Source organism: Oncorhynchus mykiss, chromosome 14 (genome assembly GCF_057628025.1).
Source record: "Oncorhynchus mykiss isolate SJ-2025 chromosome 14, ASM5762802v1, whole genome shotgun sequence".
Lineage (NCBI taxonomy): Eukaryota > Metazoa > Chordata > Actinopteri > Salmoniformes > Salmonidae > Oncorhynchus > Oncorhynchus mykiss.
The window spans coordinates 27,420,064-27,447,446 of record NC_143035.1 but is presented as its reverse complement, the minus strand read 5'-3'; the positions used below and the strand labels follow the sequence as shown (position 1 = coordinate 27,447,446).

The window sequence follows — 27,383 nt, the reverse complement described above, 5'->3', positions numbered from 1 at the left end:
GCATCACTTTCAGTCATTACACACACCATCATCCTATACCTCTGGGTGAACTGAAATAACCCAATTCAGTTGAATGCTTATCTAGTACAAAAAGACTCAACTCCGCAAATCCATTAAAAGCAACTAACTTTAATATATTCAATGCCAGATGCCAACTTCACATGTTACTTAGCAGTGCATTAACAAACTCTATAGCCAGGCCAGTATTCAATTGACTGTAGGCCTTCTTCACACTGGGTGAATGTTTGTTACGTTATTACCTGTGTGGTTTACATTTTGTCTGATCCAAATCAAAGATCAGAACATCAGTTCACTTCCGTGTGTGTGATTTTTCATTTACTCATGTACCAGTATGTGAATATTGTTTTTGAATATTTACCAAATGTATGTGTGTGTTCTTGGGTGCTTTTCAGTAGTTTGACTTTGTTTGTTCTTGACCACATGAAACATCACCCTCCCCCTCAATAGTTGATGTATTGTCCATCATGGAGCAACAGGACACAACATTCTCTCAAAGATTATCTTTCCAAATTCTGTCAAGTTAAAAAAAACTATGGATTGTTAGATCTTGTCATGTCTAGTCTGTGCGGAGCATGATAAAATAAGATTAATGATAAGATAAGATTCCCTATGTATTTTAGTGCTCAATACAGCCTCACTCCCCTTCTCAAACCCATATATTGTTACATATTATCTTTCATCTAGCTGGACGTGGCTGCCTTCTCGCCGTCCGCCCCAGCTTCTGCCTCGTCACCTGCCTCCACCTGTATTGATAAAGACGGGACACGTTAGTGAGATACAACCAAATTCATTACCAAATGCATTGCGGGTACTGTAGTACATCATACAACACTGACGGTCTGATCCGGAGGATGTATTGTTACAGAATGTTAAGATATAAATGTTTTGTGTAGGACAGGTACAGATGTAGGATCTTAATTTTATTACTCTTTTGTTGCTGAGAATTTTCCTGCACGGCAGGAAATGCAACCTTGTGGTGTATTTGAGTTTTAAAAAGGCTTCTAAAGTTTGTAATTTCCACTTTGAAATTTCAGACTTGATTTGCACTAACGAAAAATGTCCATTAATTCACATAATAATAATAATTCACATTTCCTTTTGCTGCAGGATTATTCTCCTGCTGTAGCAAACTGGCTCAAATTTAGATCCTAAATCTGTATGATTGGTCAGTCAGATCCAATAGGGGCATTTTTTTCATCTCTGTTTATTCTCCTTCTATCTGCAACATTTAGAGCGTTCCACATCCCTGAGCACACCCCTGACATGTTTCACAGAGCGTTATGGGTACTGTAGTTCACTACCTGTCCGAACTGCAGCAGTTTGAACACAGTGGTCTTGACATCCATCAGGGTCTCCTTAACCCCCTTCGCCAGGATGTAGCCCTCGCTGTCAGCTTCGGGGTTCTCCGGGTCCACACCCTCCAGAGACGTGTGCAGGTACCGCAGGCTCACCAACACTGATATCTGTGGAGATGATGTTACATGGGTCAAGGTTCAACTCAAAGCAAAGGTTACAAAATGTATATCTAAAGCCACCTTATCACAAGGGTAGAGGTTGATGGTAACAAAATAACCAATGAAAACTACTGTTTGTGCATATGTATACCTGTACGGAGATGACCGACAGAATCCCGGGGCCAATGGTGTTCATGAGGCCCATGTAGTAGTCGACCAGCGCCTGTCTGCAGCCGCGGTTGTACAGGTTCAGCTCCTCACTCTGGTGCTCATAGTTGTAGTGGGCAGTGTTGTCAGTCAGGTGGTTCTGGAGACAGGGCCGAGGGGAGCCGGGGTTACAGCAGCTGAAGGGGACTCCATCCATCAGGTAACGACCGTCCACGTTGCTACGCACACGACTGGAAAGGAGATAGGTTAACGGTTTGATTGAGCGTTTTCCTTGTACATTTTTACCTTACATAAATCACACTGGCTTTAATGATGGATGACACATCTATGAGATGGCACTTGGAGACATGGTGTATGGAAATCACATGTGAGTCATCATCACCTCAGATAAGTCAGACAACTATGGTTAGTGGGCTTCACCTCTCCTCTCCACCCCCCCCCCCCCTCTCTCTCACTCCTCCTCCCCCCTCTCTCCCCCTTCCATCCCTCTGTTCCCCCTCTCGCACTCCCTTTCCTCCTCCCACGTCCCCTCCTCCATCCCCCCCTCTCGCACTCTCCCTCACCTCCTCCCACGTCCCCCCTCCACCCATCCCCCCTCTCTCTCACTCCCTCTCCTCCACCCCTTCTGTCCCCCCTCCACCTCCCCTTACTCCACCTCCCCTTACTCCCTCTCCTCCCCCCCTCTCTCCTCACTCCTTATCCTCCCCCTTCCATCCCTCTCCCCCCTCCATCCCCCTTTCTCTCCCTCCATCCCACCCCTCCATTCCCCTCTCTCCCCCTTCATCCCCCTCTCTCCTCCTTCCATCCTCCTCCATCCCACCCCTCCATCCCCCTCTCTCCAACTCCATTCCCCTCTCTCCCCCTTCCATCCCACTCTCTCCCCCCTCCATTCCACCCCCCTCTCTCCCCCTCCTCCATCTCTCACTCTTTGACTTCTTTAGAGGTGAAGTCCAGGTATCTGTTGCTGATCCACTGCACCTCGAACCAGTCCCTGTAGTTGGTGTTGCCGCAGCAACGCAGTTCCATTTGCAGCCTGTCGATGGTCTCCTTCTGGAAACAGCGGCCCGGGACGTCCGTGTCCCGGTAGAACCGGATACCGTTCCTCAGGCCCACCTGGGATTGGACAGAGATGATGTCATAAAAAGACCAGGAAGTACTCATGGGAGCCAAGGCTTGTTCTCAATTAATCTTTCCTGGATTCCTCAGTTCTTATGTCCTTGCCTTCTTCTCAAAACGAATTGGAGAGGGGTGGGGGGACCGTGACCTTTTCCTCCAATACGGTTGTGGTGCAGGCGAGGAGATAGGATGCGAGGAATCACAGAAAGACTAACTGAGATAGGACCCGAATGTTGTCATTATGTTATTCGGCATTTACTGTCTCATCCTTCTTCATCCCATCCCAGAGGCCCTTACCTTGAGTGACTCCTCAAGGTGTCCCTGCAGGGCATAGCTGAGCACCACAGCAGACAGCAACCAGACACACACCATCCAGGCTAGGCCATACCAGGGCAGCAGGAAGGGCTTCCAGGGAGGGAATCGGGCAGAGTCCAGGGAGTCCTGACACACCCGCCCAGCAAACAGGTTGATCCCCATGGTTACCAAGCCCACCAGCATCAAGATGTTAGGCACCACGTGGATCTCTGTGTTGTCCATCACCTGGAGGGTCAAAGGTCAAACCTAGGGTCACCTTACTATACCAGTTATAACAAAGGCAATATACTAGTTATAACGCAGTAATAAACTACATCTAAACAATCTTTCTATGTTACATTACAGAGCTAAGCACCAGAAGATATGTTCTGCCATGTACCATTCCATGATGATGTTTCCATTTATGTACGTTCATCTAAGGCAATATGAGTCAGAGTCAGCACCCTACATAACTACTTCTAGTGCTCCACTATATCCACTTCAGTACTATGACACTGTAGGTAAAGTGCAATCAACTACATCATTTGTCTGTTTTTTCTGTTGTATTGGTGTTATTGAGTTCAGGAATGTTGTTGTTCTTTTTCAGTAACATTCATGTAACAACTTGTCAGATCCAGAAAATGAATGAGCGTTGAAGCTCGGCGTTTGTCACCAGCGGAGGCACCGAAAAACAATGTTTCCTTTTTGAAAAGCCCCAGATTGAAGCCACCCGTAGTCAATGGTTCATTGGAGATACACTGTACCGGTGCACCCTACATATCTGAGTGATAGGTGTGAAGCTTCGACCAACCCCTCTCCCTCCCTCCCCCTCCCTTCATACATACAATCCATACACAGCATGAGTCATGAACACAGCCACATACATACCCACAACTACACACCAATATGCCCCCCCCCCCCCACACACACAGCCACCCACCAATATGCCCCCCTTCCCCCCCACACACAGCCACACAACAATACGCCCCCCTTCCCCCCCACACACAGCCATACACCAATACGCCCCCCCTCCCCACACACACAGCCACAGCCACACACCAATACACCCCCCTTCCCCACACACACAGCCACAGCCACACACCAATACACCCCCCTTCCCCACACACAGCCACAGCCACACACCAATACGCCCCCCTTCCCCCCACAGCCACACACCAATACACCCCCCTTCCCCCCACAGCCACACACCAATACACCCCCCTTCCCCCCACAGCCACACACCAATACACCCCCCTTCCCCACACATACACACAAAGCTCGTCCGAATTCAAGCCAACTGCATAATGACAGCCGAGTGTGAATGAAGCTTTGATAGGTGAAGGTGTGTGAGACAGACGCCACACTAAGAGATAACACAGTGGAACCAGCCAGGATAGACCACAGAAACAGTAGTGACACAGACAGTTGTGTGTGTGGTGTGTGTGCCGAGTGCCAGAAACGTGTGTGTGTGTTATGTGTGAGCATGACACGTGTGTGTGCCGTGTGAAATACAACAGTTGTGTGTGTAATTTGCCATGTGTGAACAGGTGTGTGTGTGTTATAGTTTGTGTGTGTTATAGTTCCAGCCAGTACCTCTGCCCTGCGGAGCAGCTCGGTCTTGAGGTACACTCCCAGGGAGAAGGTGAAGGCCCCAGCCAGCACGGCCAGCCAGGACAGCAGCCACAGACCCTGGGCCAGACGCACGCGCCTCTGCAGGGGGAACTGCAGCTTCAGCAGCACCATGGCTGGTGCTCACAACAACCAACACAGCACACAGAGAGAGAGAGAGCAAGAGGATAGAGATAAGGACAGAAGGAGGAGATGTTGAGATAATCAAGTAGAGAGAGATAGCAGTGAAGGATGAGGAAAGAATATTGGTAGGTTCAAAGAAGGAAAGTTCTGGGCAAAGAAATAAGGTGGACTACTGCAATTCATAGGAGTAGGTTATGCGAAGGTTGTTGTATTAGACAGACAGGTACGGCTTGGCCTTTCCAGGGTGCGTTGGTGAGTTATTATCAGGTTGATCTCCTGTAAGTTGTTCCTGTGGGCTGAGATAAGAATGGAGACCTGTCTGATGTTGAAGGACAGGTTCAGGTTGGGACGATAATCCAAAACTTTCACGTAGAAAGGAAAATATTAGGAATCTCCGTAGTAATCCAATTGAAGTTGTGAGACAAAAACTGAAGGCCAAGAAAATAATGAATCTAATAGATATTTGATAATCCACGTCCTTTTTTGACAGCAAAACTATAATCCTTCAAATCATCAGGTTATGGTTGCACCACGACAGTGACTCTTCGATTCACACAATAACTGACGATGACAACCCCAGTTTGTTTTGGATGGAACCCCTCTGGTGTGGTCTGTGGGTGGTCAAGGTGCATCCTTAAATTCCTGCTGGGGCCATGGTGGAGGACACGAACTGGCCAATGTCGATTGTACAGTATGGATATGGTAATCCCCCATCATAGTCCTTGGGATCCTATTAGGAGAGGAGCACCAATAGGAAAGCAGGCCAGTGTCTGATCAGCAAACCTGTTCTGGGCCTACAGGTTGGATTTGATGGTTATGACGGGTAGACTCACAGGGAGTTGAGACAGAGGATTGGGAGGGGGGCAGGGCAGGGCTATATTTTATACAGGTAGATAGAGAGAGATGGATAAACGCTTACAGGCCGAGGGACTGGGGGAGAGCGATATACATACACTGAACAAAATTATAAACACAACATGTAAAGTGTTTCATGAGCTGAAGAAAAAAAATCCCTGAAATGTTCCATATGCACAAAAGGCTTATTTCTCTCAAATGTTGTGCTGAGGAGTATTTATGTCTATAATAAAGCCCTTTTCTAGGAAAAAACTAATTCTGATTGGCTGGGCCTGGCTCCCCAGTGGGTGTGGCTGCACCTCTGCCCAGTCATGTGAATGCTATAGATTAGGGCCTAATGAATTTCTTTAAATGTACTAATTTCCTTATAGGACCTGTAATTTAGTAAACTCTTTGAAATTGTTGCATGTTGCGTTTATATTTTTGTTCATCGTAGGTTAGAATAGGAGAGAGAGTGATGGCTTAACACCGGAAGTGGGTAATGTTCAGTAAAGACAAATCAAGAAACCTTGTCAGACATCATAGAATCAGTCCTTTTATTGATCTACAACATGAAATGTATTCGGGGAGGATGACAGCAACTTTATTCAGTTTTAGCTAAGAGAGTTTATTAGGATGTACAGCATAGCATTCATAAGTAGGGCCCTGTGTTTTGGACAATCATGTCACATGACCTGGATTTGAACCTTTATTTCAAGCATTTTCATCAAACTGTCCACTTTTCTTTGTGTGTCAGATGGTCCAGCAGCATCCTCAGACAATTACTGGCATTGTTGGTGTAATTAATATCTCTGGATAAGGCTTAAAATAAAGGTTCAAATCTAGGTCATGTGACATGATAGCCCAAAACACAGTGGGTAGCAGCTGGATTGATGTTTTTCAGATATGAAGGTTACTTCATTGGCTTACTGGAGTTTACAAAATAGCAGTCATTGTTATAAAATAGAAAATTCTACTCACTGTCTAGACACGAACCAAAAACTCTTTCAATTCTGCATCACTTCATAAGGGAAAGAAGGAACTGTACCACATTGTAAACTTTAATCAATAATTATATTCTGTGAGTATGCAAATGAATTGTTTAAGTCTAATACTTTCTTTACCACTGCACAACAAGACATTTGGGAAGGAAGAATGTAATACTTACAATGCTATCACTCAAATGTATAGTGACATTTAGTGAGTCAAATAAATGCAGAACTACAGGCCTGAAACCATCACAAAGAAACCGTCACAATTTGAACAATCCTAGCCTATGCAAGATTAGATTACAATTACAGAAGTTCACAGGTTCCTTTCACTCCGCCCCCCTCTCGTCAGTTCCTCCTCCTCCCCGTTGGCCTTGTGCCCCCTCCCCCCACCTCCACTCTCATCCTCTGGGTGAGTCAGCTGGTGCAGGAAGTCATCTAAAACCCTCTGGGCCGTCAGATAGGACACATCAACAACAGCACCCTGCTTACTCTCAGCTGCTCTCCCTGCCTCTGCCACACACCCCTTGACAGCAGGCACACGGTAACCCTCCCCCCCTGTACCCAACTCCACCAGAGGGTAGGGGTTGGGAGGGGTGTCAGTGTGAGGTTGGTAGTTGGAAGGCCGGGGCTGTCTTGCTGCTTGGCTGGCAGCTAGCTTCTTATATACAGCCATACTGATGTCAGCGATTGAGAAAGGGGGACTCATCGAGCCAGAATCCTCATTTCCTGTCTGACCTATCACCCCAAACCCCTCCTCCTGCTTCCAGGGCATAAAAGCAGTGACCCTTTGTGGACCCGCCTCAAACTCCCTCAGTCCTATGCTTGACCAATCAGACGGCTTCTGCTCCAGTTTTGGAGCCTGTGATTCGATGTCTCCCGTAGATTGGCCGGTTTTCAAGGCGTTCTTCAGGAACTGCTTGACAGCGTCTCCAGAGTCAAAGTGCTTCTCTAGGAGCTCCTTGATCAGACAGGGAACCTGGAGGACAGCACAGACATCCTCTCAGTTTATACAATTACAACAGACACAGAGAAACCAGTAGAGGAGTTACAAATGATCATGTAGGTAGCAATGAGCTGAACACGAGTTGAGGAGATTATGGATACAGTGTTTTAATGTAAGGCCACTATCAACTTTACAAAGAAAGTGTGGGTTTTGCACAGTAGATGGTGCTGTGCTCACATTGATGTTCTCCAGAGAGACAATGGTGGCGTTGGCCTGCTCCAGCTCTGTGCTGAGATGGGCTATATGCTGCACCATATACTTCCTCTCAGAGCAAAGGCTCTCAGTCTGCAGGGATAGAACAGAGTACATGTTCACTACAGATGGTATAACAGTAGTACTAATTGTGCTCTAAGTCTTCAACAACTGAACATAGGACATCAGTCAACACAACACTGTTTGTTGTAGAGGTGACAGAGCGGGAGAAGGATATTCAGAACAGTGTATGTTTCTATGTCTCTCTCTCTCATGGACTTGGGAGAGGCAAAGGTCAAGAGCCATGCGCCCTCTGAAACACAACCCAGCCAAGCCACAATGCCCACTTAACCCAGAAGCCAGCCGCACCAATGTGTCGTAGAAAACATGTCAGCGCGCACTGCCCCCAGCCAGCCACAGGAGTTGCTATTGCGTGATGGGACAAGGATATCCAGCCAAACCCTCCCCTTGTGCGGGTCTCCCGGTCGCAGCCGTCTGCTACAGAGCCTGGACTCAAAACCAGAATCTCTAGTGGCACAGCTAGCACTGCGATGCAGTGTCTTGCACCACTCGGGAGGCCACTCTCTCGCTCTCTTTTGACTCTCCATCTTTCATGTTTGACCTGATTCTTACCGCTGAGTGCAGTTTCTCCCCCAGAAGGCTGTTGGTGTGCTGGGTACCTGTGTGTGTGTCCTGGAGCCTGCAGCAGAGAGAGACAGCATCATAAGCAGGGGTCTGGCTATGAATTCTGGGCCTATTTTGTATGCCCGTCCTCCTATAGCTCCTCCAATGCCAGCCTCCACTGCCGTCATCATGTTATCATGAGCCCTGACCTCTTGAACTTCTCCTTCATGTGGCTAAGCTCCTCCCTAGCCCTGGCTAGCTCCGCCTCCAGGCTCTCGATGCAGACCACTGTTTGCATCAGGTTCTGGTGCAGCTCAGCATTCTCCTCCTGCAGTGTCCTATTTACACACAGGAGGATCATGGGAGATGTAGTTTTATTTGTAAAATGCAGTCACATTTCCTGAGGAGGCCATTTTAGCACATTAGATGCAGCTCATGTCAGCTTCTAGAGATTTCACACAGCCTTGTTAATCCAGACTGAACGCTGTGCGTTGTACCATTGTTACACCCATTTTTCATACAGTTTATCTGAACATGTTCTTCATCCATCTTTACTGATGGAGGTGATGAGAGAGCTCTGGAAGCCATTAGTGCAATCCATATCCAGTGACATTTCACAATCAAAAGCTCTTTAGAGTGCATCGATAAACAGAGAGGAGAGGAGGAGGAGAAGGAAAAAAATCACACTCACTGGAGTTCGCCTATGTCATCCGTCAAGGCCTGTGGAGAGAGACAGCAAAAGAGAAGATTAAAGATAACTCATTGATTTTCTAATTTAATAACTTTTAATACAGTTCTATTAGTTGTATTAGTAATGTTATTATCAACTTTTTTTTTCTTTGACTATTATTTGACTCATTACTATACACATCATTCACTTTGGATATTGTTACTATAAGCTTTGACAATGTACAGTGCAGTTTCTTCACTTGCTAATAAAGTTTCATAAACTGAATTGAATGTTTTTTGGACCGAGATGAAAATGACAGAGAGAATAATAGGGACATAACAGGGCGAAAGGGATTGTTTATTGAACTTGAGTTTATACGCTCCAAGAAAAGCTATGGATTGTGTGTCAGATATGGATCAGTGACGTTAATAGAGCCAGAGCCACAGCAGGGCCCTCTCTGTGCTAGTTGGGCCTCCCTGTGCTAGCTGGTCCTCTCTGTGCTAGTTGGCCCTCCCTGTGCTAGCTGGTCCTCTCTGTGCTAGTTGGCCCTCCCTGTGCCAACTGGCCCTCTCTGTGCTAAATGAACCTCTCTGTGCTAACTGAACCTCTGTGCTAGCTGTCCCTTTCTGCACTAGCTGGTCCTCTCTGTACTAGCTGGTCCTCTCTGTGCTAGCTGGCCCTTTCGCATTGGGTAGTGTGTTATTCCAAATGCAACACAAGGCCTATAAAGGTTACTTTATGTGGACAAGCGTCACAGACAGAGGATGACGCTTGAGTTATCCTTATATAACTGCTACTTTGTGGTTTAGGACACTAACTGACACTCCCTGTGTGGTTTGAATCACTTTGAGAATTTGTTTTATTTTATTTATTTTACCTTTATTTAACTAGGCAAGTCAGTTAAGAACAAATTCTTATTTTCAATGACGGCCAAGGAACAGTGGGTTAACTGCCTGTTCAGGGGCAGAAAGACAGATTTGTACCTTGTCAGGTCGGGGATTTGAACTTGCGCTCTAACCACTAGGCTACCCTGCCGCCCCATTAAAGAATTAAAGAACATTGGGACAAATCCTACTTGGGTATCACAACGACATCAATGCATGATTTACCTAACTCTACAGTTAGGACCTACTATCTATAGTATGATTTACCTAACTCCACAGTTAGGACCTACTATCTATAGTATGATTTACCTAACTCCAAAGTTAGGACCTACTATCTATAGTATGTATTTAGACTCTGACTCCATCGGCATACAGATGTAGGATCTTAATTTGATCACTCTTTTGTTGCTGAGAATTTTCCTGCAGAGCAGGAAATACAAACGTGTGGTGTATTTAAGTTTTTAAAAGGCTTCTAAAGTTAGACATTTTCACTTTGAAATGTCAGACTTGATTTGCCCTAACGAAAAATGTATCAACCCCTACAAAAATGTCCATTAATTGTAATCTACATAAGACATTTCCATTTACTGCAGGATTATTTTCCTCCTGTAGCAAACTTGCACAAATGAAGATCCTACATCTGTAGTTGACATCCGTTATTTTTCACCCTATATGAAGTAGGACACCAGCGGTAGGTTGACTGGCTGTGGCGGTCGTTCTGCTCGGAGTTAGGGCTGGCCGTGTCTTGTTCTCTGTTCCGGGACGAGTCCGACTTGCTGGAGGGAGACTCCGACTCTGGCCCTTGTACTGGAGGAGGGGAATGTGTGTGGATCAGGGCGTGATGGGGTAGCTGGGGTTGCTGGGTGTGTGGAGATGAAGGTGGGCTATGGCTGGACCTGTGGCTCTGATCAAGGTGTTTGTAGCTCCGGTGTTTGTGATGGCTGGGCTCAGGGCTGGAGCTGACAGTGCCATCTGTAAGAAGCGGGCCATACCGCCCATGCCTATTACCGACAGGACCCTGGAAGTCAGGCAGGGAAGCTGGTTCGTCTTCATAGCCAGCTGGTGGGTGGGGCGGGTAGGGTTGGCTGGAGAGGAGGGTTGGGGGGCTGCCTAGACGAGGAGTGTGGTTCTTGCTTTCATACCCAAACTTTGCAGGGAGAGATATTTTCCGTGACCGTGCGTCAGAGGCATTCCTCAGTTTCCTAGGCAGAGCCTGCGGTTTAGTAGCCGGCTCCCTCTCTTCCCCCTGCCCATCTCCCTGCTTTTTCGAAGGAAGCTGGGGCTGACTTTTCGGTTGAGATTTGGGGGATGCTGGGGCTTTGGCTGGACCCGGTCCTACGGTCTCGACAGGGACCCCCAGAGTATTGAGTCGGGCGGGGCTGATGACCTGTTTAGTGATCTCATCCAGGAAGGCAGAGAACTGTATCTTCCCCTTTACCATGCTCTGCCTGGCTGCATCCTTCAGAGCATCCACATCCTGCTTCCCCTTGGGCCCTGTCGCTTTGCCTGCCACCCGGGGGGACAGCACCTCCATGGACTTGGCCTTGCGGATGTCCCGTGGCGCCTCCTTGTTTTTCAGGATGCCTTTACTGGGGAGCTGGATAAAAGACACCGCCCTCTTCGGCCCAGCCAAGACCTCTTCACTGAAGGCCAGGCTCCGGCCCAGGCTGGCTGTCTTGTAGAGGGATCCGTGCTTCAGGTGTGGGGGTGTCCGTACTTTCCCTTTGTCAGTTCCTGTGTTCTGCAGCAGCCCCTCTTCACTGCGGCTGTGGCCTCGATTTAGCTCGGAGTAGCTGGGCTCTCGTCCTCCCCTCTCCTGGGCCCGAGGATGGGTCCCAGGACTGCCTCCTCCGTGAATTCGACCCTGTTTGACAGTGGCATACACCTGCAGCTCGCTGTCGTCCTCACGGAACTGTCGTCCTCCCGCAATGTTGGAGCAGGACATGGTATGCTGCGGCCGGCTGACGTGCTTCATGGAGAACTTGTCGTCAATGCCAGCCTCAGAGGACCATTCGGTGGAAGAGTCGGAGGGGGAAGATGAGAGGGAGGAGGAAGATGCTCTGGAGAGTGTGACGGTGGTGTGGTGGTCCGACATCTCGTCATCGTGATGAAGGTGCTGAGGATGGTGATGGTGGCGTCTAAGGGGTTGCTCCTGGTCATCTTGGAGATGGTTACCATGGGTATGGTGGTGACCGTGGCTTTCACTGCTGCGTCTATCATTGTCCCGTAACCTGCTGTAGCTGATATTGAGAGATTAGGTAGTAATGATGTATTCATTCAATAACCACACTCAATTATAGTCTTCATCAAATGTGCATTCTGTTCATAACTGTTTAAAAAAGGAAACTTTAATAAAAGAGAAACTCAATAGTGATCCTACCTGTGTGTCTCCCTTTCTTGATCCCGGTGCTGGTGGTAATGATCGGGGTTGTGATGGCAGTGCTTCCCTGGTTTCATCCCACCTGGAGAAGGACTATGAACAGGAGTGAAAAACTTCTCCATCATTTGTCTCTTCCCTGCAGGGAGGTCGTCGATGCCCTCCTGATGTCTCTCCTGTAAAACATAGTGTTGATCAGCTTCTGCTCTCTGTCTGGGGCTGCGGTCCCTGTCCCTGTGCCCGTCTGATGGTAACCTCTTGGGTCTAACTGCTCCCTGTCTGTCAGCCTCAGAGATCATAGCTCCAGAAGATGAACAACCATCACTCTGTCAGCTGGTTACCGGTATTACATATGTTCTGTATGAATGAGCAATTAATACGAAATCCTTCAAGATATGTGCACCACAAATGCCTACATTTCCAAAATGGGTCTAATTTAAAAGAAAATCTGAAATGTTTCCAAATATCTAACCCAACGCTGTTTCTGCTGAAAGGGGAAAGTAATTATCTCAATGAAGTATCCAGCTGTTAAGTTATTCTGGACAGTTCATCAGCCTCTCATCTTGGTGCTATCCATCTGTCTCCCTCACCCTCCAACTCTAGAATAGCTGCGTGACAGTGGAAGAAATATGCCACATCCCTGACCCAACATCAGTCAAACCACATCGAATCCTGATGTAGTGGTGTTTCATCCAACCAATTGAAAGCGCGAGACAGACAATTGTCCTTGTGAATGCAGAACCGGATCGAACCGTCACAGCTGGAACAAGAACATTAGTGCAGTTCATTTAGCCTATTGCTCTGGATTATTGATATAAATGTGGGGTTACCCTTGGCCTCTAGCGGCGCACTTACAGGCCTATTATCATTGATGATTATGGATTATATGTAGGCCTTGTCCCCCAGTTTCACTACAGTCAGTCTGAGAGTACGGTAGGGCTTGTCAAACATGAAACACATGCAGCCTAGGGTCCATTTTGTAGCCTGCCATCTGGTTGAATGTGGGCCCAGACTTGTACTCCCAACTCCAGCTGCCTAATAGAAGTGAATTCACATGTAATTCTGTTGAGGCCGACACTATACCGTGACAATAGGCTACTGTAAATAGAGGGATGTAAATCAACTTTTTGTTTGCCAATGTTTGGCCCTACAGACCATGATGTTTACAAAATGGCCCCCCAAATTACTTTGACACCCTTGATATCAGACCTATCAATTTAAAACTCACGCATCATCAATGACCATTCAATGCAAATTTGCGGTAAGAATTGTTTGTTTGTGTGACTCACACCCATGCCTAACAGGGACTAGTCATTATCTATATGCAAATAAGGTGGAAACTGAAACAGCTTATTTACCACATTTGTTAACTAAACAAAGCCTAAACAAAAGCTTTAAAAAGTCTAAAATATATCCTGTTTAAACCCCCACCAGACAAGACAGGGTTACATTGAATATTTTCAGTTTATGATGAGATGCTTAAACTACCAACATCCAGAGGACAGAACTACACTCCCTACTCTCCCCGATCAATAGATGAGTTGCCTAAGAGAGCAGATAGTGTTTTTCGCCTGGAGCGACTGATAGATTGTGTCATTAAAAATGTACATGTTCAGACACAACCCAGTCTGTTGTATTGTGTGTGTGTGTGTGTGTGTGTGTGTGTGTGTGTGCGTGTGTGCGTGTGTGCGTGTGTGCGTGTGTGCGTGTGTGCGTGCGTGCGTGCGTGCGTGCGTGCGTGCGTGCGTGCATGCTTTTTGTATTTGGGTGTACTAGATTGTGTGATGTATGTCTTGTTCGACATGTGCTATTATGGGCTAGGCCGTTGTTCTTTTCTATGTAGGCTACACTCTTAGAAAAAAAGGTTCCCAAAAGGATTCTTTGGCTGTCCTCTTAGGAGAAGAGAAGCCTTTTTGGTTCCAGGTGGAACTCTTTTTGGTTCCATGTACAGTGCCTTCAGAAAGTATTCATACCCCTTGACTTACTCCACATATTGTTGTGTTACAGCCTGAATTCAAAATGGATGAAATTGATTTTTCAATACCCCATAATGATAAAGTGAACACTTTTTTTAGAAATGTTTTCAAATGTATTGAAAATTAAATACAGAAATACAGTTACATAATTATTCACACCCCTGAGTCAATACATGTTAGAATCACCTTTGGCAGCGATCACAGCTGTGAGTCTTTCTGGGTAAATCTCCAAGAGCTTTGCACATCTGGATTGTACAATATTTGCACAATACAATTTTTAAAAATTCTTTAAGCTCTGTCAAGTTGGTTGTTGATCAGTGCTAGACAGCTAGAAAGCTGATTTAAGTCAAAACTGTAACTAGGCCACTCAGGAACATTCAATGTTGTCTTGGTAAGCAACTCCAGTGTATATTTGGCCTTGTGTTTTATGTTATTGTCCTGCTGAAAGGTGAATTTGTCTCCCAGTGTATGTTGGTAAACAGACTAACACAATTTTCCTCTAGGATTTTGCCTGTGTTGAGTTCTATTCCGTTTCTAATTATCTCCCAAAAAACTCCCTAGTCCTTGCCGATGACAAGCATACCCATAACATGATGCAGCCACCACAATGCTTAAAAATATGAAGAGTGGTACTCAGTGATGTGTTGTGTTGGATTTGCTCCAAACATAATGCGTTGTATTCCGGACAAAAAGTACATTTCTTGCCTAATTTTTTGCAGTTTTACTTTAGTGCTTTATTGCAAACAGGATGCATGTTTGGGAATATTTTATTCTGTACATGCTTCCTTCTTTTCACTCTGTCATTTAGGTTAGTATTGTAGAGTAACACAATGTTGTTGATCCATCCTCAATTTTCTCCTATCACAGCCATTAAACTCTGTAACTGTATCTGGCCTCATGGTGAAATCCCTGAGCGGTTCCCTACCTCTCTGGCAATTGAGTTAGAAAGGACGCCTGTATCTTTGTAGTGACTGGGTGTATTGATACACCATCCAAAGTGTACTTACACTGAACACAAATATATAAAATATGCACAAAAGGGATATTTCTCTCTAATTTTGTGCACAACTTTGTTTACATCCCTGTTAGTTAGCATTTCTCATTTGCCAAGATAATCCATCTACCTGAGAGAATGATTACACAGATTAAACAGAATAATCATTACACGGGTGCACCTTGTGCTAGAGACAATTAATGGCCACTCTAAAGTTCAGTTTTGCCACACAACACAATGCCACAGATGTCTCAAGTTTTGAGGGAGCATGCAATTGGCATGCTAACTGCAGGAATGTCCACCAGAACTGTTGCCAGACCATTTAATGCTCATTTCTCTACCATAAGCGTTGTTTTAGAGAATTTGGCAGCACATCCAACTGGCCTCACAACAACAGACCACGTGTATGGCGTTGTGTGGGCAGCTTAACTAGGTCTTTCCTTGCAGCACTCGACCCCACCACTGGACAATAATCAAGATCAGACAAAACTAGAACCTGCAGGACTTGCTTTTTGAATCTGTTGGGTCAAAAAAGCAGAGCATCTCTTTAGTACGGAGAGACCTCTCCCCATCTTTACAACCATTGAATCTATATGTTCTCGACCATGACAATTTACAATCTAAGGTAACACCAAGTAATTTAGTCTCCTCAACTTGTTCAACAGCCACACCATTCATTACCAGATTCAGCTGAGGTCTAGAACTTAGGGAATGAGTGTTACCAAATACAATCCTCTTATTTTTTTGGAGATGTTCAGGACCAGTTTATAACTGGCCACCCATTCCAAAACAGACTGCAACTCTTTGTTAATGGTTTCAGTGACTTCATTGGCTGTGGTTGCTTTTGCGTATATGGTTGAATCATCAGCATACATGGACACACATGCTTGGTAAAAATAGAAAAGAGTAAAGGACCTAGAGAGCTGCCCTGTGGTACACCATGCTTTACATTTGACATAAGAAAACCCTCTGCGTTCTATTAGGTAGATAGCTCTGAATCAATGATTTGGCAGAGGTTGAAAAGCCATAACACATACAGTACGTTTTGTCAACAACAAGTCATGGTCAATAATGTCAAACAGCTGCACTGAAATGTAATAGTACAGCTCCCACAATCTTCTTATTATCAATTTCTTTCAACCAATCATCAGACATTTGTGTCAATACAGTAGATGTTGAGTGCCTTTCTCTATAAGCATGCTGAAAATATGTTGGTTATTTGTTTACAGAGAAATAACATTGTATTTGGTCAAACAATTTTTTCCAACAGTTTGCTAAGAGCTGGCAGCAAACGGATCCGTCTGCTGTTAGAACTAGTAAACGCTGCATTACAACTCTTGGGTAGCGGAAATGACTTTGGCTTCCCTCCAGGCCTGAGGACAAAGACTTGTCTCTAGGATCAGATTAAAGATATGACAGATGGGATTGGCTATAGAGTTAGCTACCATCCTTAGTAGCTTTCCATCTTAGTTGTAAATGCCACGAGGTTTGTCGTGATTAATTGATAACAATATTTTTCCACCTCTCCCACACAAACTTTACAAAATTTTAACTTGCAATGCTTTTATTTTTTATGCATGAGTACAATGGCTTGCTGTTTGTTGTTGGAATTTCCTGCGTAAGTTTGCCCACTAATTGGCAACATCAAATGATTTTGGGATGACTACGCCATCTGATTTGATGAAAGATGGAGTTGAATTTCATTTCTGCCCATAACTTTAATTTAAAGTATTCCAATTTTTTTCCCATCTTTCTTTATATCATTGATCTTGGCTTCATAATACAGTTTCTTCTTATTTTTGTTGAGTTTAGTCACATCATTTCTCAATTTGCAGTAGGTCAGCCAGTCAGATATGCAGCCAAACTTATTGCCACTCCCTTTTCCCCCATCTCTTTCAACAATACAGTTTTTCAATTCCTCATCAAACTATGGAGCCTTAACAGTTCTAACAATCAGTTTCTTAACAGGTGCATGTTTATCAACCATTTCATAAATTCATCAAGTGCAGCACCTGGATGCTCCTTATTAATCACATCAGTTCCAACAAATGTTTGTAACATAATCCACATAAGAGTCACAGCAAAATATTTTGTATGATCTCTTATACACTATTTTAGGCCCAGTTTTCAGAAATTAGGCTTTTCTGGAAATAGCCACTATATTGAGATCACTGCATCCAGTGGGTACGGATACAGCTTTAGAACAAATTTCTATAGTATTAGTAAAAATGTGATCAATAGATGTGGATGATCTTGTTCCTGTAGTGTTTGTAAACACCTTGGTAGGTTGATTAATAATCTGAACCAGTTTACAGGCACTGGTTACAGTGAGATGCTTCCTCTTGAGTGGACAGCATGATGAAAAACAGTCAGTATTCAGATCCCCAATAACCTCACCATGCTCAAAGGAATATTCAATGTCTGTTTTTTTTGTTTTTTTACTCATCTACCAATATGTGCCCTTCTTTGCGAGCCATTGGAAAATCTCCCAGACCTTTGTGGTTGAATCTGTGTTTGAAATTCACTGCTTGACTGAGGGACCTTACAAATAATCGTATGTGTGGGGAACAGAGATGAGGTGGTCATTCGAAAATCATGTTAAACACTATTATTATACACAGAGTGAGTCCATGCCACTTATTACGTGACTTGTTAAGCACATTTTTACTCCTGAATTTATTTAGGCTTGCCATAACAAAGGGTGTGAATACTTATTGACTCAGGACATTACAGCTTTTCATTTTTTATTCATTTGTAAAATTGTATAAAAAAAACAATTCCATTTTGACGTTGTGGGGTATTGTGTGTAGACCAGTAACACAAAATCTCTATTTAATCCATTTTAAATTCACGCTGTAACACAACAAAATGTGGAAAAAGTCAAGGGGTGTGAATACTTTCTGAAGGCACTGTAGAAACATCTTGTGGACAGGGTTCTACCTGTAACCAAAAATGGTTCTCCTATAGCACCTAGATAGCACCTTTTATTCTAAGACTGTACTCTCCTTCATCAACCTGCTAGACTAGTCTGTGCTTGTCCCTTATGATTTCATTGTGATGTTTAAAAAAATAAATTGAACCTTTATTTAACTAGGCAAGCCAGTTAAGAACAAATTCTTATTTACAATGACGACCTACACAGGCCAAACCCAGACGACTATGGGCCAATTGTGTGCCACCCTATGGTACTCCTGTGATACTACTGTGATACAGCCTGGAATCGAACCAGGGTGTCTGTAGTGACCGTTGCGCCACTCGGGACAGCCTACTCAGATCCAATAATAGGCTTTGGGGCCTCCTGCATTGCTTTGAGAGATGATTAATTCCTAGTTTGATCGCCATCACGACATCTAACTAGCTAGTGATGCAGGAATTCTGTGAAGTAGCTTTGTGCCATCTGGTGGTGAAGGCAAACTCATTCCTATGCCCTCCAGAGTCCAGTCTGTACTTTTCCACACAGATTCACAATCACATACTGAGACTTTTGTTAGATTCTCAAGATTCTTTCGTAGAATCTTCTAGATTTGAGAGGCAAAAAATGTCCTTGGTGAGCTGATATTGATAATTGGGTGTCTAAAAAGACAGATTGACCTAGATAATTCAAACATTTTGTTGTGCCAAGATATCTAATGGAAAAGCTCATTACAAAACACAAACAAACCTGCTAATGAATAGATAGATAGTGGTTTGGTTGCTGATGTAGGCTACATTAATTATCATCACTTTTATTTTACAGCATATCAGGTTTGTTATGGGCTACTGTAGCCATCTTGAGTTTTTTTCTGATGATGTTATATTTGGAATGCCAATGATGAGTCATTTTACAGCTCCTCCGCTTATTTTTGTTAAAGTAAAAGGAAACTGGTTTGCTCTCCCACAGTTATCAACTATCTCTTCTACAAATGTCTAGTTGTTACATTGTTTAAAAAACGGGTGTGATTTATTGGTTGGTAGGCTACATAATGTTCGGCATTAAGCAAATTCAAATTCAGCAATGCAGTATATGGGAAGTAGACCCGGTAGAATGAACCAGTGAATTCCAGTTTAATCCGGGTTGTATGGACTGTTCACATCTTGCTATGTATTTATCCGAGCACCAAATGCGTTGACGTCAGCTGTTGTTATTCAAAAAGTATGTCGAATGACTCCCTCTTACAACAGCAGCCGTTGTAACCCGCGAAATGAGAACACGTCATAATACATAATGGTAATATTTACAGTACTGTATTATGATTGGCAAGTTTGACGCTGTTGTTGAAAAATTTACAGTACATAGATAGGTTGGTTCATGGTTGAGATGAAAGCAATGCAAGTAAGTACATTTTGATAGACTCCCACATTTACCAAAACCCTTTTTCATGACCATACATTAAAATTAGTAGGTTTGTTCGCTTATGTTTCACGGTGAAGTAAAAAGAGTGTAAGTAAAAGTACGCAGCCATTTTATAAATCGCGACAAATGTGGCCCTATTTCGTGAATCACTAGGTCGGAGGTATTCTCATTGTGACGTTTGCCGCATCACAACTCGTGTATAAATAACACCCGCAAACCCCCTTCCAACTCAAAACTCTTTATTGATGCCGTTCTATTGTTCTGTGGCGACTGACGGTTCGTTTTCGTCAAGATGTATTTTTTTCCTGAATATCTTATTAGTTTACTTTAATTTTAGAAGTGACGAATGATAGCTAAGACTAATATGTAACAGGTCTCGTGTGACTGTAGTATGGTAGTTTAAAGTGATCAGATAAAGTAACTATCTAACGTTACCTGCTAGCTTGTTTTTCGACGCCGACATTATTTGTTGCCTCAGCTTTTTTGCGATGGTTGCTTTTACTTGAGTACTGAATTACTTACGATTCGTATGCAATAAGATTAACATAGCTATAAGAAACGATCAAGCTGACGTGTCCGTTCTGAAAGATGAAAGCCACAACAAGATTATCGTTAGGTGGCAGGGTATTGTTGTTATCCTCGTCAGTTACGTAGTTAAACACAGAAGAATGGTTATTTCAGCTGAGTTGGCATCTCTACGCTAAGTAACAGCGAACATGTCACATTTGTTAACTACGGTACCTAGCCAAGAAGGCTTATTTACCAAGCAAAATCGCGGCGTTTGACGATGTAGTGGAGAAATGGCTGCCCGGGTGACTCAGTGCTGGTGCAGCTATCTGAAGTCAAAATGTTTTAAAGCTCATGAAAGAATCAGGTTGTATAAGTGTAATTGAAATAACCAAGTTACAAGACCAGAACCTTATGAAGGGAGTGAAGCCGTTCGAATAGCCAGCTAAATATTTGAATAGAAATAAGTGGGACCTACGCTCAATATCTACTTCAATGCGTATACTATTTTCTTAACCTAAAATGAAGACTAGTTTACAAGATAAATTTGAGCCCTTGGGAATGGGCCGTAAAATATACCACTTACAAGACTGCCATCTTGTGAAGACACGGAGAATGGCCAGCTAAATATTTGAAGATCAAGTTGAGCGTAGGTCCCTTATATCCGAGGCAGTTGATATACCTCAGTGCGTTAGAAGTGTTGCTTTTAGTTGGTTGCGCATCAGGAAAAACAATTTTATAGTGAAAAGGGAACCAAGGTACAAGACTATCCTTTCAAAAGTTTACGCTTTGATTCTAGCCAGAAAAAAATGTTTTATCTAAACTGAATAAGTACTGGTAGTTTGTCTCAAATCAGTATAGGCGACATGTGAAATAACCAAGTTACTGATCTTGAATCATATGAGAAGTTGTGAAGCCTCTTGAATAGCCAACTGAATATTGGAAGTTGTGCTGCAGTGGCCTTTTGATCATTTGAGTTATATTTATTGATTTACATTTTTTTTTTTACGTGAAGTACAATATGTGCTTATTTTGTGAAACTTTTATTTCAATAGCAAACGAAATATTGGAAGATAATTTAGGCCAACAGTGCCTGTTTGTCGGTCATTTAAGCTGCTTCAAGAAGTAAAAATATTTTGAGCCTAAAATGAACAAGATGTGCTGCCGGTTACATTTCCAAGTACAGCAGTTGCTTTGCTAGCACTAGCGGTAGGTCAAGGAGGTGCAGGCTCGTGACGTTGCTTTGCTAGCACTAGCGGTAGGTCAAGGAGGTGCAGGCTCGTGGCTTTGCTAGCACTAGCGGTAGGTCAAGGAGGTGCAGGCTCGTGACGTTGCTTTGCTAGCACTAGCGGTAGGTCAAGGAGGTGCAGGCTCGTGACGTTGCTTTGCTAGCACTAGCGGTAGGTCAAGGAGGTGCAGGCTCGTGACGTTGCTTTGTCACGCTTCAGATTTGATAAACTTCATCTAAACACAATTGGCTCTAGTTGGCGAAGAAAAGAAGATTTTGCTGTAGAAGAATGGACTGAAGAATGGACTTTTACGGGGTGGGGGGGGCACTTAGCTAGTATGCAGTTTGATCAGATGAGGAAGGACTACTTCAGGATCAGGCAGAAGGAAACTGGGAGGACCAGCGGGGAGCCAGGCAGGATCCAGGTGGATCGCGGGAGGAGCAGATGGGACCCAGTTGAGCGAGCGGAACGCAGCAGTTTTCATCAGAGGGAGCGCGCCAGATGGCAGGGTAGCGAGCTGAGAGCGGAGCAGTCCCAGGTCGAGCGTTGCCCCAATGCAGCCAGTGGGTCCCAGCAGAAATGAGGCAGACGAGTAAAAGGGTCAACTAGCTTCGCAAGTGACAAGTGTTTGTATGATGGGTAGTGGTATCGAGTAATGTTTAACTGGGCCAACATCTTTGAAATTAGTCCATATTAAATCTGTCAACACATTTTCTCGCGAAGTTTTCTTCCTCTTTCAGGTAAAGTGTTAATTTTCCTGGTTGTGCCCTCTTCCTGTGTGATGTCTGCTGTGATGAGTCCCCCTTGGCCTACTTGGTAGAGTGCACTGGCGAGAGGACTGTCTTAAAGGATTTCACCCTCCTGCAGCGCAGATGTAGTACCCCCCCTGGGCGGAGGAGTTTCTTCATTGAGTTCAATAGGTCTACTCCCCTGAGAAGTGGTCTACATGGGAGTGTTGCGAGTCGAAATTCTTCTGTTCGTTCGTGCTGCTTTGGTGCTGAGCAGCTACATCTGCTGGTTAAAGTGAGCAGTGAGTTTAAATGCATGCAACGATCATGTGGGGAGTAACTATTTCCCTCAAATATTGATATAACATTTATATTTGCCTCTTTGTAATGGTAACTGAAAAGGATTGTCCCTGCATTTAATTTGTAGTATTGGTCAAACTGGTGCATTTGTGGATGGTGGGGGGGAGACTTTCCAAGTTCTTCTTTTCACAGGCTCGCACCTTAAAGCAAACCTGACCATCCAAGGGAGTCCCTCTTTAGTACTGCTCACCACATTAATGAAAACGGTTGAGCACGTTCCGAAACAGATCATTCTAAGGATGGATCAAGGGAAATCTCTGGTGTTAAAATCATGTAGGAAGGTATTTTGTACTGGTTTTCTATAGTGAGTTAATCATTTGCATATACTGTTTTTCTTCCAATATTTTGTAGGGATACACACTTGGGTTCTGGGAGGGTTGTGGGGGTGTTAATCAAATATTTTCCTAGAGTTTTTTTCACACAGCTTCGTGTAAAGCAGCATTTTAAAGATCCAAATGATTAGCGTTGATGTTTGAGGAGCAAGGAGTCAACCCAGTGGTCCGGTCCACGTCTTTCGGGGTTCCTTTTGCCTTGTGGTGTGGATATTCCTTGGTGTCTACAATGATGTAGCAGGAGGCGGGCCACCTTTTGGGATGTGAACTTGCGGTGTTCTCCCAGGGAGTGTGGTAACTTAACTTTTAGGCTGATGCATTATATATCCTTGAGTTGAAATTTGCATTTGGGGTTTCTGGGGTCAGGGGAGGGCTTAACTGTGACTCTTCCAGATTATGACCCACCCCTCAATGAAAGATTGGAGGTCTACATCTCCCCCGTCTTAAGGAGAACAGCTGATGCCTTGAGGCCAGTGGTATTTAACTGTTTCTTGTGTAAAGTTATTGTGTACGTGAATTTGTGTATTTTAATTGTATTTTAGCAACTGTTAATAGAATTTTGATAGTGGGTTGGTTACTGTCTGGGTTTGTATGGGTGGGAATGGTGGAAGTCTTGTTTTCCAGTGTGCTGTGTCCTACGCTTTCAGTACTGAAGATCAACAGGAACGCCCCTAACTCATTGTATGTCAAGGTTTACTGTTGCTTCAAAACACCTCATTAGGTCTCAAGTAAGGTCCCTTACAAATGTTTTCACATTTTTATATTTCATTAATGACATTTGGCACCTTGCCTTAATTGCACGCCTTTGCAAATTAGTTAAATGTTTTGTATTGATGCAACTGAACATTGTCAAGGAATTATAATTGGTAATAAATGCATAGCTTTTTGTGATTGAAGACAGTTTTGGTATGCATTTGTTATTATGGGGGACTCTTGTGTGGGGGCTTTTCTTGTGCTTTTTCAGGTATGACTTAGCTTGGTGCTTTTAGATCACGGAAGTGACCTGGGCTTGATGGCAGCTCTTACAAGGTGGAAAGTGACGGTTTCAGATAAGTTCAATCCAGCTTGTATGTCCAAATGTGGGAATTTATGACATGGCACCTGGTTGTCTGAAGGGGCCCTATTGCTGCCGTAGTTGATTCGTCTTCAATAGAGAATAATCTACTTAGCGATACAACGACTCTGCCGCTACTTGCGGTATGTAGAAGTTGCACTGCTGTGCTTTCACTGAGTGCAAATCTCTTCTGGTGGAGACTTCTCAACTCAAACTTATGCTAATTATAAAGCATATTTTGTCTACGGGTAACAAATGTCAGTGCTGTGAGGGTGGGTATAGGGCTGTTTGTTTTTGATCTTTCAGAATTACAAAAGCCCAAACGAAGACTGCCATCTACCCGTGACATGACCACAGGAATCGCCCCTCCTTTGAACTCTACACAGGCAGGACCGTTTGAACACCTTCACTACATTAGACTATTTGTAGTTAGCTTTTGACTCTCCTCAGCTACCAACACTTGTGCAACTGTGCAAGGAGCAAGCAGTCTTGTATCGTAGTAGCCTTCCATTCCTCTTCAACTGCATATTTGGTTTTCCTTTGCAGCTGTCGTGCAACTGTGACAGCGTTCCCAAATTAAGGTAGCTGAGGAACACTGCGCAACTGTGCAGCTGTAATTTGGACTGTGCAATTGTTTTGCTTTTGGATTGGTAGTTGAGGGTGGTGGGGGGGGATTCTGCACTTTTTCTCAACAGAAATCTGAGTGCGTCTTGGTGAAGCACGAATGAAGTCTTCTGACCTGGCGCACGTAGTAAGGTGTTGGTGTACCTTTTCAGTCTTCATTTCAAATCGAACTCCAGACCCCTGCCATGTTTTAGTTTTGTTCAATGTACATCTTGAACTGGCTTTCTGTTAACCTCCTATTGTTAATAACCATCATCAAGCCATGCTTTGACTGGCATATGCCCTTAGGCTCAGAGCCCTACTGCTTTGCATCTTTAAGTTGAGTAAAACGTCATGTATGTTATGTGAGTACTATGGTGGTTTGTGTAGAAACCTCTTTGTTTCAGATCATTATCTTGTCTCACTGTCCGCTGACTGCGCCTCCATCTGAATGTAACGCCGTCGCAGGAAACTCGGCAAATGAATGTGTCCCCTGAATGACGTACCTACCATCTACCCCCTCCGCGCTTGAGCTTAGTCAAACCCCACCCCCACACTCGACGGTCTTCAGACTCCTCTCCCTCTGTGCTGTCTGTGCTCCTTTCCTTTCTCCCTTTTGGTTTCTCAGGTGACAATTTCTCATCCGACGTAAAATAGTCATGAATTGGCATCTGTTCTGCCTCTAACTGCGTGATGGAACACTGAGAACCCAGTCACTTTCAGATCAAGAGCCACAAGCTTGTCTTGCTGAAAATTGAGCATCACTTCAGTTTCTTGGTTACTAAGTTAAGTCGTTTTGGTTCCCTTTTGATTTTGAACACATCATGGCTATGTTTTAACACAACCTTTTGACTGCATGCATATCAGCTCTGCATAACATTTTGAACTTCAAAATGCGCAACATAACTTTCATATAGTTCATGTGTAAAATAGGCACATTCCAGTTGATGTTGGGTGGGTGGGTGCAACACTTTCTTCCTTCCTTTCAGATACCTCTTGAGTGAACTTGTCATTACTGGGTGCTTGCAGCTGCAGGGAGTCACGGGAAGTGTCTTGGTTTGATCCAGGTCTAGGAAGTTGAGAGCAACAGTGTAGAGAAACCGGTTGGTTGTGGTTTGTACTGTTTCTATCAGTCAAAGTAAATGACAGCTTAACATATTTTCAATTTCAGGGATCTGTTTTGTGAGGGCGGGGGGGGGGGTGTAATTGTTCCTCTTTTGTCTTTACAGCTTCAAATCTAACAGCCCAATCCTTGTGAGTTTTACTGACCTCTGAATCTGGACCAATGTCAGTGATAAGATCTACACTTACGTTGTGACTTTGTCTTACTGGTATCATGGGTAAAATGTGGAATTGCTCTAATGGCATTAAGTGTCTATGGGTTTGCTGGGGCTGGGGAAACCAGTTGTCTTTTCCTCTAGTTTCAGGCTTGCGACGATGCTAAAGTCCTCGGGTTCGTGTAGAGCAGCAGGTGCAAGGGTTTTTCTTTTCCTGGGAGAACAAACCCTCTGGTTTTTGTTCCTCCAGGTTTTGCTTTTTGTCCTTGTGTAAAAAAAAAAAAGCAAAAGACTCCGGTGGTGGCACTCCTGATCGTCCTCAGGATGGGGTTCAATTCCCTGCGGTGTCTTTGCTTTTCTCAACCTGCTGCTTAGTTGGGTAAGCCAGTGAAAACGGGAACCTAGGTAGTTAAAGTAAGTTCTAGGGTCATATTGTGAACTTTTTTAATCATTCAAGTATTACCTCTTAAAATATTGGCAGGTGCTATAGTTATTGAGGCTGTTTAGTATGTGCCCCTAGTGGAAACTGTCTCGTCAATAAAATTCTCAATTGCAACCAAATATGAACTGTTCCAAAAATGTTTCTACTTAGGCTTGTTTCCAACCCATAAATGTCAACTAGTTTCTACTGGAATTTATTTTGTTTAGTCATTGGTTGGGACATGACTTGCAGTTCAAGAAATGAGTAATTTACTGTATTTTATGAATAAAGTCTATGAACTGTACAAAATTGTGCTGTCATACCTCATTACAATGTCTTCAATATTGACTTAATTCCCTGGATTTATTTGGGTTATACATTACAATTTTACTTGACATGTTTTAATGTGCTTTTCATATTTGACAAGTCCAATTTGTGGCCTGAAGTATATTTTCATTACGGAGTAGAGTGAGTCTACATAACCAAGGAATGGGGGTGTATTTATTAATTAACCAGGTAGGTCAGTTGACCACGTTCTCATTTGTGACCTGGGCAAGATAAAGCGTAGCAATTCGATGAGATGACGCAAAGCAGTGTGACAGTTACAAACAAATGTATTGTCAACATAATATAATGTGCAAATGTAGGGAGCTAAGGCAATGAATAGGCCATGGAGGCTAAACAATTACAATTTAGCATTAACACTGGTGTTAGATGTGCAAGTAGCACTACTGGGGGTGCAAGAGGATAAGTAACATAAGGTGGTTGGGTGTGAGGTTTACAGATTGGCTGTGTACAGTGATCAGTAAACTGCTCTGATCAGTAAACAGCAGAGGGAACACCCCCCTATCCACATCGATGGAACAGTAGTGGAGAGGGTAGCAAGTTTTAAGTTCCTCGGCATACACATCACAGACAAACTGAATTGGTCCACTCACACAGACAGCATCGTGAAGAAGGCGCAGCAGCGCCTCTTCAACCTCAGGAGGCTGAAGAAATTTGGCTTGTCACCAAAAGCACTCGCAAACTTCTACAGATGCACAATCGAGAGCATCCTGGCGGGCTGTATCACCGCCTGGTATGGCAACTGCACCGCCCTCAACCGTAAGGCTCTCCAGAGGGTAGTGAGGTCTGCACAACGCATCACCGGGGGCAAACTACCTGCCCTCCAGGACACCTACACCACCC

General features: G+C 44.1%; 2 protein-coding genes and 1 long non-coding RNA gene across 3 annotated transcripts; 1 reads left to right on the top strand and 2 right to left on the bottom strand.

Annotated features, from left to right (window-relative positions):
- Positions 1–109: 109 nt before the first annotated feature.
- LOC110487760 (peripherin-2) lies at positions 110–5,573 on the bottom strand. The gene is made up of 6 exons (XM_036943637.2): positions 4,647–5,573; positions 3,057–3,299; positions 2,569–2,756; positions 1,627–1,873; positions 1,323–1,484; positions 110–764 (listed from the first exon to the last, which is right to left on the bottom strand). The coding sequence occupies exons 1-6, from the start codon at positions 4,794–4,796 to the stop codon at positions 702–704; spliced, it is 1,053 nt and encodes a 350-aa protein (XP_036799532.1). The 5' UTR covers positions 4,797–5,573; the 3' UTR covers positions 110–701.
- Positions 5,574–6,182: 609 nt separating this feature from the next.
- LOC110489054 (uncharacterized) lies at positions 6,183–13,001 on the bottom strand. Its single transcript, XM_021561607.3, has 7 exons — positions 12,385–13,001; positions 10,672–12,244; positions 9,142–9,170; positions 8,660–8,788; positions 8,460–8,526; positions 7,812–7,919; positions 6,183–7,607 (listed from the first exon to the last, which is right to left on the bottom strand). The coding sequence occupies exons 1-7, from the start codon at positions 12,678–12,680 to the stop codon at positions 6,945–6,947; spliced, it is 2,865 nt and encodes a 954-aa protein (XP_021417282.1). The 5' UTR covers positions 12,681–13,001; the 3' UTR covers positions 6,183–6,944.
- A 6,914-nt stretch (positions 13,002–19,915) lies between these two features.
- On the top strand, positions 19,916–23,736 carry LOC110489055 (uncharacterized). The gene is made up of 3 exons (XR_016486358.1): positions 19,916–21,413; positions 21,463–22,443; positions 22,641–23,736. It is a non-coding gene; the product is annotated as an uncharacterized LOC110489055 (long non-coding RNA).
- Positions 23,737–27,383: the final 3,647 nt, after the last annotated feature.